Source organism: Passer domesticus, chromosome 14 (assembly GCF_036417665.1).
Source record: "Passer domesticus isolate bPasDom1 chromosome 14, bPasDom1.hap1, whole genome shotgun sequence".
Lineage (NCBI taxonomy): Eukaryota > Metazoa > Chordata > Aves > Passeriformes > Passeridae > Passer > Passer domesticus.
This window is the reverse complement of record NC_087487.1, coordinates 2,167,501-2,177,618: the sequence shown is the minus strand read 5'-3', so window position 1 is coordinate 2,177,618 and position 10,118 is coordinate 2,167,501. Positions and strand designations below refer to the sequence as shown.

Below are 10,118 nucleotides of genomic sequence, written 5' to 3'. Positions count from 1 at the left end.
GTGTGCTTACAGTGCTTGGGTAGAACTGCTGTCAATATGTCTTTGCTTTGTGTGATTGGCCACAAAACTTTCAAGTGAGTTGTAACACTGAGTGCTTTGTCTGCTGCTGGCATCTTCCCATTGTCATAACCATGTAATGAGAGTGATGCTGGAAAATGAACTGCTTGAGACGTGTTTGTGATTTGTACTCAGACCCCTGGCCAGCAATGCTTCCCCTTCCTGCCCTGCTGGAACCTGCAACACAAGCCAGGACAGAGCACGACCCACACAGCAGGCAGGGAACTGAGCAGGGCCCCTTTAATCCAGGGAATGAAACAACAGGCAGAGGGTGGGGACAGATAAAACATGGTACAACTGGAGGGGCCACGTCTCAGCACGGAGAAGGGAAGAGGTGGCTTGGTGCTGGAGTCCTGAGGAGGTCGGAGAGAGGATTTGGAGCTGCCCTCAGTGCTCCCCACAGGAGAGCAGAGCCAGCCCAGCTGCTGCCTCAGCACAACTCACCAGTCCAGCAGAGGGTTTAGGGAGCCCCCCCAGCAAAGATGAGCTCCAGGGCAGCCTGGATGTCCCCTCCTGTGGCCTGCAGGGCCCGCAGGCTCAGCTCGTCGTCGTGGATGCCCATGTCTCGCAGCTGCTGCAGCTGGGGCTGCCACTGGCTCTGCTCACAGCAAACAGGACAGGTTTGGGGTGAGAACCCCAGCAGAAAAAGCAGCAGCTCTTCCCACTGCCCAGTGTCCCAGCTGTTAGAGACACACATCATAATATTGGCTTTTTGTAAATATTGAAGGGATTCTATCTGTGTGGTGCTACAGTACCTTTGTTATAAAGATATGGATTTCATTTCTGTTGCTCATTAAGCTCAGTGCTCATTAAGCTGACATCAGTGTGTGACAATCCCTGCTGGCATGGGACAGCACCCAGTGGCACAGGATGGGCACCCTGCACACATCTGCCAGCAGCAGCACTCACCCTCTGCGGGCAGTGAGGGACAGGCCCAAACTGCAGGGGACAAAAAGGGACTGAAACCACAGCCAAGGAATCCACGTGAGCTAAAAGGTGGAACTGAGGAGGAGCCATGCGAAACAATTCTTGGAATGTGTAAACTAGTTTGGGGAAAATTTACAATGCATAAGGGTCTGTGAGTATGCAGAGGGCTGATGTAATTAAAGGTATTTAAGGGGTATCCCTGAAGATAACAGGGGGCTCTTGGCTGATGCCACAATAACCTTTGCTCTGTGGTCCTTGTCTCCCACTGTCCTTCATTAAACTTTTTTAATGCTCACAGCTGAGTGAACATGTTTCTCACCCACCTCAGCCAGCTGCTGTGCAAACAGCTCCTGAAAGCTCAGTGATGCTGCAAAGTCCCCAAAGCCACCACCCCTCTGTGAAAAACGTGGTTTATTTAGTTGGTAAAATTTGAAAGTTTAATAAAGGACAATAGGAGATAAAGATAGTTAAGTAAAGATTATGGCTGGGTGCACCTTGGCACTCAGACAAGAGCACACTTACCTTCAGGGACATTTTAAAAATACTTTTTCTATTACATTAGCTTGGATATTCACAGATTCTTATGTATATTTACTTTTTTTCTATAAACTAGTTATCTATTTTAGGAACTATTTTGTATGGCTCTTCTTTGGGTTTGATTTTTTTTAGACTATGCATGTTTCTTAGTTGTGGTTTTGGCTTTTTTTCTTTATTACTTTTAGTCTGGGCTTTAATCTGTACTTTCTTCAGACAGTAAATGTTGATGGTACATTAATAGCAAGGTCTTCATTATATGTCTACTGGATGTTATCTGGATTAAACTATTAGCTTATTTATTAGATTAATTTATTATTTCATTTATAACTAGATTAGCTACTACTATTACTATGTCTAAGTTTTTTGTTACTAGCAGAAATAAAAGTTATTTTAACATTATACATACAGTATTAATCTCAATATTTGCAAAAAGCCAAAATATAACATGCATTTATAACACCTCCATCCCAGTTCCACCCAGTTCTTCTGCAGTGGCTGTGATGCTGCCTTAGGATTTTAGCTTTTATATTTTTCATGTATTTGTAATCCTGCAATTCTTTGTATAATTCTAAACTCCATACACAGCGTGAGCTGCTGCTTTCCCATTTTGGGCAGACACAACAATTCCTCTCCAGGCCTGGCAATCAAGGACACCTCCCTGCCTCAGGCCCCAGAAATGTAAACAAAAGTGAGCTGGAGCAGCAAACTTGGAGTAAATGACTTCATTACCCACAGGTTTAATCAGAAGATTAACCCCCAAAATGCAAATGGACCAAATTTACAGAAGTCTGAAAACCCATGAGCTATTGTTCATTTTTGGGTGTAGCCCCTGGGGGCTTTATCTGCTCTAAATGTACCTGAAGGCCCTTCAGTAAATATAACTGCTTTTTATTCTCTTAGTTTTGTCTGGTCTCTGTTTTTACGAACTTGGAGTAAATTAATCTTCTAATTAAAGCTTTGGGTAATGAAGTAACCCCCAATATGCAAAGGGACCAAACTTACAGAAGTATAAAAACCTGTGACCTGTGGTCCAGTTTTGGGTGTAGCCCCTGGGGAGGCTTCATTTGTCCTAAATGTACCTGAAGGCTCTTCAAAAATATAACTACTTTATATTCTCTTAATTCTGTCTGGCCTCCATTTATAGAAATTCAGGGTAAATTACTCATTACCAGAAGGTGTAATTGGAACGTTAACCCCCAATATGCAAACAGACCAAATGAAAACCTGTGACCTGTGGTCCATTTTTGGGTGTAGTCACTGGGGGGACTTTAGCTGCTCAAAATGTACCTGAAGGCTCTTCAAAAATATAATTACTTTAAATTCTCTTAATGTTGTATGGCTCCTGTTTTTAGAAAATTGGGGTAAATGACTTCATTACCTGAAGGTTTAATTAGAAGATTAACCCCCAAAATGCAAAGGGACCCAACTTACAGATATGAAAACCCATGACCTGTGGTCCATTTTTGGGTAAAGCCCCTGGAGTGGGGGGCTTCACCTGCCCCAAATGGCCCTTCAATAAACAGAACAGCTTTTTGTTCTCTTAATGTTGTCTGGCCTCTGTTTTTAGAAATTTGGGGTAAATGACTTTATTACCTGAAGGTCTAATTAGGAGATTAGCCCCCAATATAAAAATGGACCAAATTTATAGAAGTCTGAAAACCTGAGATCATTGGTCCATTTTGGGTGTAGCCCCTAGGAGGGCTTTATTTGCTCAAAATGTACCTGAAGGCTCTTCAAAAATATAACAGCTTTTTATTCTCTTAATGTTGTATGGCTCCTGTTTTTAGAAACTTGGGGTAAATGACTTTATTACCTGACGGTTTAATTAGAAGATTAACCCCCAAAATGCAAAGGGACCCAACTTACAGATATGAAAACCCATGACCTGTGGTCCATTTTTGGGTAAAGCCCCTGGATGGGGCTTCACCTGTCCCAAATGGCCCTTCAATAAACAGAACAGCTTTTTATTCCCTTAATTCTGTCTGGCCTCTGCTTTTAGGGAGCCCAAAAAGGCACCAGTGATGGCCCTCCCAGGCTGATGTGCCACCACAGGAGGCAGCTGGGAGATGCCAGGGGATGCAGGATTCCACTGACCTGGAGGCTGGGCTGCCCCGAGGCCTGCAGGGCGTGCTGGAGGGCCTGGCTGAACAGGTCGTTGGTGATGGGTGTCCCCGACTGCACACTGGATGACATCGGGGACGTCCCCGAGGAGTGACCCTAGGAGGAGGTGACACATCAGGAGAAGGAACCAGCACAGAGCAACACCTGCAGCACCCCCTCCCCTCCATCCCATGGGGAAGGGAGCTCCTCCAGGGGGGAAGGAAGGTGTCCCAGAGCTGATCCAGGCTGTGCTGGCTGTCCCTGGGTGCTGGGATCAGACAGGGACCACATGGATTTGCATGAGGGAAGGCAGAGCCAGGGGTGCCAGCCCTGAGCAGGGCTGGTGCTGGCTGTCCCTGGGTGCTGGGATCAGATAGGGATCATGTGGATTTGCATGAGGGAAGGCAGAGCCAGGTGTGCCAGGGCTGAGCAGGGCTGGTGGTGGCTGTTCCATAGGTGCCAGGGGTGGGATCAAAGGGAAGAGAACCCATCCCTGAGGGAAGGCACAGCCAGGTCTGCCAGCCTTGACCAGAACCAGTGCTGGACATTCCCTGGGAGCCCAGGGTAGGATCATAGGGAAGAGAACCTGTTCCTGAGGTAAGGCACAGCCAGGTGTGCCAGGGCTGAGCAGGGCTGGTGGTGGCTGTCCCCTGGGTGCCAGGCGTGGGATCAAAGGGAAGAGCACCCGTCCCTGAGGAAAGCAGAGCCAGCTGTGGCAGCCCAGGCGTTACCTGTGTGCCCGGGGTGGGCGTGTGGGAGCTGCTCTCGGGGGTGCTGGCCAGGGCCAGGGCTGTGGCCAGCTCGCTCTGGGTGATGGGCCGCGGCCCCGCCGCCCCCGCGTAGCCCAGCGAGGCCGGGCGCGAGCCGGACGTGCTGCTGGAAGGGGTGGACCTCGTGCTCTGCGTGGAGAGAGAGAAAAGCCCCAGCTGTGACCTCTCTGTGTTTGTGTCCCAGGCAAACCACAGGTCTCTGTCCTACCAAACCCAAATGTCTGAGGGTGGAAGTTCTGGAAGACAAACATGCCAGTGGGATGTGCTTTTTCCCACAGAGTCAGCTGTGGAAACTGGCAGGAAACCTCTCACTCTATCATCCACCAGCCCCAAACCAGGGTGGTGGATACAAAACAATTCCCTGTTACAGGCACGTTTGGACCCAAATATCCAGTTTTTCTTACAGAACCCTTTGTCCTATGGAAAGGAAGAGTGTAGAAAGGCAGGGATCAACATTCCCACGCTCCAGTTTTGCTGTGAGAGCATTTCCTCTGTTCCATTTTCCTGTTGTGTGTTCAGTACTGAGGAAAACCCTCTCCTGAGCAGCATGGAAGCAGCCAGGATCAATATGTTTGTCTCCACATCCCCCTGGGGAGCCAGAGAAGCTTGTGCTGCTCACCAGACTGAAACAGAAGAGCTTGGGAGTCTCAGGGCTACAAATTAAACCCAAAAAGAAGTATTCACCCAACCTGGCTGCTTACCTGGTGGAAGTCATCTTCATCATCAGAGAGCCCCTCAAAGAGAAAGCCACCTGCAGCAGGAAGGGGAATGAAAGGACGTGGCAAACCAGCAGGAATTGGGAGCTGGAGTTTTTGGCTGAGCAGCCAGGACAGGCCCAGCACTGAGCTCCCCCTGCAGGGGACGTACCTGGCATGTCCCGGTAGGAGCCCAAGGCCATGGCCCGCGAGGACGTGTCCGCGGCTGGCAGGGGCGTGCTGCCCGCCACCGAGTGCAGCACCAGCACGATGGCGTTCACCAGGGCAGGGTGAGCCGGGATCAGCCTGGGCACACACGGGCACAGCTGAGCGAGGGCACGGGGCAACCCAGGAACCAGCCCTGAGGCACCCCGGGCACAGCCACCGCCACCTCTGCTGCCCGGCACAAACGCCTCCAGGCAGCCAGGGAGCCTTCTGGATCCACGCTGGATCTGCCCTTGGATCCTTCTGGATCCACGCTGGATCTGCCCTTGGATCACCAAGGATCCTTCTGGATCCACGCTGGACCTGCCCTTGGTTCACTAAGGATCCTTCTGGATCCACGCTGGACCTGCCCTTGGTTCACTAAGGATCCTTCTAGATCCACACTAGACCAGGCCTTGGATCCTTCTAGATTTGTGTTAGACCTGACCTCGGTTCACCAAAGATCCTTCCGGATCCACCCTGGACCTGGCCTTGGAACACCAAGGATCCACACTGGACCTGGCCTCAGTTCACCAAGGACCCTTCTAGAGCCAACCTTGCCTCAGTTCACCAAGGATCCTTCTGGATCCATGCTGGACCTGGCCTTGGATCCTTCTGGATCCATGCTGGACCTGGCCTTGGATCCTTCCGGATCCACGCTGGACCTGGCCTTGGATCCTTCCGGATCCACGCTGGACCTGGCCTTGGATCCTTCCGGATCCACGCTGGACCTGGCCTTGGATCCTTCCGGATCCACGCTGGACCTGGCCTTGGAGCCATGCTGGATCCACGCTGGACCTGGCCTTGGAGCCATGCTGGATCCACGCTGGACCTGGCCTTGGAGCCATGCTGGATCCACGCTGGACCTGGCCTTGGAGCCATGCTGGATCCACGCTGGACCTGGCCTTGGAGCCATGCTGGATCCACGCTGGACCTGGCCTTGGAGCCATGCTGGATCCACGCTGGACCTGGCCTTGGAGCCATGCTGGATCCACGCTGGACCTGGCCTTGGAGCCATGCTGGATCCACGCTGGACCTGGCCTTGGAGCCATGCTGGATCCACGCTGGACCTGGCCTTGGAGCCATGCTGGATCCACGCTGGACCTGGCCTTGGAGCCATGCTGGATCCACGCTGGACCTGGCCTTGGAGCCATGCTGGATCCACGCTGGACCTGGCCTTGGAGCCATGCTGGATCCACGCTGGACCTGGCCTTGGAGCCATGCTGGATCCACGCTGGACCTGGCCTTGGAGCCATGCTGGATCCACGCTGGACCTGGCCTTGGAGCCATGCTGGATCCACGCTGGACCTGGCCTTGGAGCCATGCTGGATCCACGCTGGACCTGGCCTTGGAGCCATGCTGGATCCACGCTGGACCTGGCCTTGGAGCCATGCTGGATCCACGCTGGACCTGGCCTTGGAGCCATGCTGGATCCACGCTGGACCTGGCCTTGGAGCCATGCTGGATCCACGCTGGACCTGGCCTTGGAGCCATGCTGGATCCACGCTGGACCTGGCCTTGGAGCCATGCTGGATCCACACTGGACCATTCCTTGGTTCTCCAAGGACCCTTCTGGACCCCATGTTGGACCTTGTCTCAGTTCACCATGGCTCCTTCTGGACTCCATGTTGGACCGTGTCTCAGTTCTCCAAGGATCCTTCCGGACCTGACCTTGCCTTGGTTCACCAGGGATCCTTCTGGATTCACATTAGACCTTTCCTTGGTTTACCAAGGATCCTCTGGATCCCATGCTGGACCTTTCCTCAGTTCTCCAAGAATCCTCTACTGCACCACACTAGACCTTGTCTCAGCTCACCAAGGACCCTTCTGGACCCATGCTGACTTTTCCAAGGTTCTCATGGGAGCAGCTCTCTCTGTGAGAAGTTCATCCAGGCCTGAAGCCTGATCTGGAGGTGATGATGGCCCTGCCTCCCACCAAACACCCTCTGGATTAACCCAGGCGGTGGATCTGTGGTTCCTGAGAGGAATGACCCAGCCTGGCAGGCAGGAGCAGAGCTCTGTCCCACCCAGGTGACACACAGGGACACAAAGGCACTGCTGAATCACTGCCCCAGCTTGGGGAACTTACGTGTCCAGCATGTTGGGGTCTGCAAACACAGAGAACAGATCCTTGTCCTGCAGAACTCCTGGAAAAGACCAGGAAACACAGTGAGACAGGATACAACACACAGGAGCCAGTCACACAAAAGCCACAAGGACAAATAAATAGGAATTGTTTTCCAGGAAGTGAGTCATGAGTAAACACCACAAATACTCCCATTGTTCCTCTGAAGCCTTTGTGTTCCTGGAGAGGCTCTGTGTGGTCACAGCCACACACCCAAGGGACAAAAGGGACAGGGCTTTTCCTGCAGATCCATGGGTGCCCCACCTCAAGGGCAGGATGGAAGCTGGGCCCCAGCTCCCTGCAGCCAGGCTGTGACTGCATCCCAAATTCCACCTGCCTTGGGCTGCCACCATCCCAGAGCAGGCTGGATTTCATGAACCATTCTGTGGTATCCCAAATTCCACCTGCCTTGGGCTGCCACCATCCCAGAGCAGGCTGGATTTAATCAACCACTTTGGAGAACTTTGCAGCAGGGAGAGAGCCCCATCCCTTCTTTCCCTGACTCTTCTGAAACCAAGGAGAGAGCTCCATCCCTTCTTTTCCCAACTCTTCTGAAGCCAAGGAGAGAGCCCCATCCCTTCTTTCCCTGACTCTTCTGAAGCCAAGGAGAGAGCTCCATCCCTTCTTTCCCTGACCCTTCTGCAACCAAGCAGAGAGCTCCATCCCTTCTTTCCCTGATCCTTCTGAAGCCAAGAGAGAGCTCCATCCCTTCTTTCCCTGACCCCTCTGAAACCAAGCAGAGAGCTCCATCCCTTCTTTCCCTGATCCTTCTGAAGCCAAGGAGAGAGCTCCATCCCTTCTTTCCCTGATCCTTCTGAAGCCAAGGAGAGAGCTCCATCCCTTCTTTCCCTGACCCTTCTGAAGCCAAGGAGAGAGCTCCATCCCTTCTTTCCCTGATCCTTCTGAAGCCAAGAGAGAGCTCCATCCCTTCTTTCCCTGACCCCTCTGAAACCAAGCAGAGAGCTCCATCCCTTCTTTCCCTGACCCCTCTGAAACCAAGCAGAGAGCTCCATCCCTTCTTTCCCTGATCCTTCTGAAGCCAAGAGAGAGCTCCATCCCTTCTTTCCCTGACCCTTCTGCAACCAAGCAGAGAGCTCCATCCCTTCTTTCCCTGACCCTTCTGAAGTCAGGATCCATTCCCAAACATCACCAATGGAGCAAAACTGACACTTGCACAGTCACTGACTCACGCACCACAAAGGGACAAAAAAATGAAGGTGTTTTTTAACTCTCTCTTCTCCCTATCAGGAATTCAACCTAGATTTGTGTCTGTCCCTTCCCCATCAGGAATCCAGCCTTTCCTCAGATCCTGTGCATCCCAGCCAGACTCACCCAGAGCCACGGGGTCGCTGCTGAGGCCGGGAGTAGCCACAATGATCTGATCCAGGGATTCCTTGTTTCCCAGCATCTTGAAGACCTGCCAGGGAAAGCAGAGGAGGTTGGGAATGTCCCCCACTGTGGGACTGTCCCCAGAGGGAGGGGACAGCTGAATTCCCCCAGGAGCAGAGCACTCACAGCATCTCTGTAGGCAGGGCTGCTGTGCAGGGCAGTGTGCAGCACACGGAATTCCCGGACTGCTGCCACCTTATCCACGGGCTCTGAGGGGACAAAACAGCACAACAAAACACAGCTGGGCCTTTGTCAGCCCTCAAAGCCATTCCACAGCCCACTGGGACCTCCATGCTGCAACAGGGATGCTCTCACATCCTTGGATGGGGTGCAGGCACTGCAGAGTAATGACTTGCTGCATTCTCAGATCATAAAAATAGTCAGAAATATCCTCCCACGTGTGCCATTACAGGAATGCCAGCTCAAGCTCCTCTCTTTGTACAGTCAGGCACACAGCAGCCTGCTCATCCCTGGGGCTTTGCTCCACATCCCCTGGCAATGCCTAGAATGGATCACAGGCAATTAAGGAAGGGCTGATCCCCCTCCATGCTGCACAGCTCACTCCTTAACTCTTGTGTCAGCAGGAAAACCAACACCCAGGTGCTGCTGGGAGGGTTCCTAAAACACAGGGATTCATTCAGTGAATCCCTAGAGAAGCTGTTCCTCAGTCCCTAATAAAGCACATCCCAAGGAGAATGCACAGGGCAATCCCCACAGCTCCTCACCTGGTTTCTGGTCAGGCTCAGGCCAGGACTTGCGCAGGACATGGACAGTGGAGCCAGACTGGATTCCATAAAAATCCAGGGTCTGGTCATCCCTCAGCTTCCGGCCACAGTAGATCAGGTCTGGGGGGAGAAACACTTGAAGATAAACACCTGTGGTGCTCTCAGAACCAGCTGGGGGTCTCTAGGTGTGCCTCAGAGCCCGAGGGGTTACTGAGCAGCTGTAGCTGCTCCAGCTGGCTAGGGAACAACACAGGAAAGCTGTGGAGCTGAGAACCAGGAGGGAAATCACGGAGCTGATCTAGAGGAGCTGGCAGAATCACCTCCTGCGTAAGAGCTGACCTCCCTCCCAGCTCTCAGGAGAGCTCTCGCAAGGACACACGGCTGGTGGAAAGCCCGAATATTCCCGAACAAGGGCACTGCCGCGGCTGGAGCGCCGCGATCCCAAGGAAACGGGGAATGAACACCGAGCCCTCCCACCACCAGCACCAGCAGGATGTCGCGTCCCGGCCGCGGCGAGGACGGGCCGCGGGTGTCCCCAAGCGGCGGGACGGCGGCGGGGCACGCACCGATGAGCTCGGGGTCCGGCATG

At 52.7% G+C, this 10,118-nt stretch overlaps 1 protein-coding gene across 3 annotated transcripts in view; it reads right to left on the bottom strand.

Moving 5' to 3' along the window:
* Positions 1-275: 275 nt before the first annotated feature.
* Positions 276-10,118, bottom strand: part of UBL7 (ubiquitin like 7) — an 11,037-nt gene continuing 1,194 nt past the window's right edge. For 2 of the 3 annotated variants that reach the window (XM_064389289.1, XM_064389291.1), the window contains exons 2-11: positions 10,096-10,118; positions 9,530-9,649; positions 8,931-9,013; positions 8,748-8,832; positions 7,380-7,437; positions 5,259-5,392; positions 5,093-5,142; positions 4,353-4,520; positions 3,616-3,738; positions 276-655 (exon numbers count right to left, since the gene is read on the bottom strand). The exon at positions 10,096-10,118 is cut by the window's right edge and continues 172 nt beyond it. In XM_064389289.1, coding sequence (XP_064245359.1) covers positions 518-655; positions 3,616-3,738; positions 4,353-4,520; positions 5,093-5,142; positions 5,259-5,392; positions 7,380-7,437; positions 8,748-8,832; positions 8,931-9,013; positions 9,530-9,649; positions 10,096-10,118 — 982 coding nt within the window. In that variant the 3' untranslated portion in view covers positions 276-517. The remainder of the gene's footprint in view (positions 656-3,615; positions 3,739-4,352; positions 4,521-5,092; positions 5,143-5,258; positions 5,393-7,379; positions 7,438-8,747; positions 8,833-8,930; positions 9,014-9,529; positions 9,650-10,095) is intronic. The other variant, XM_064389290.1, reaches the window with a different exon arrangement.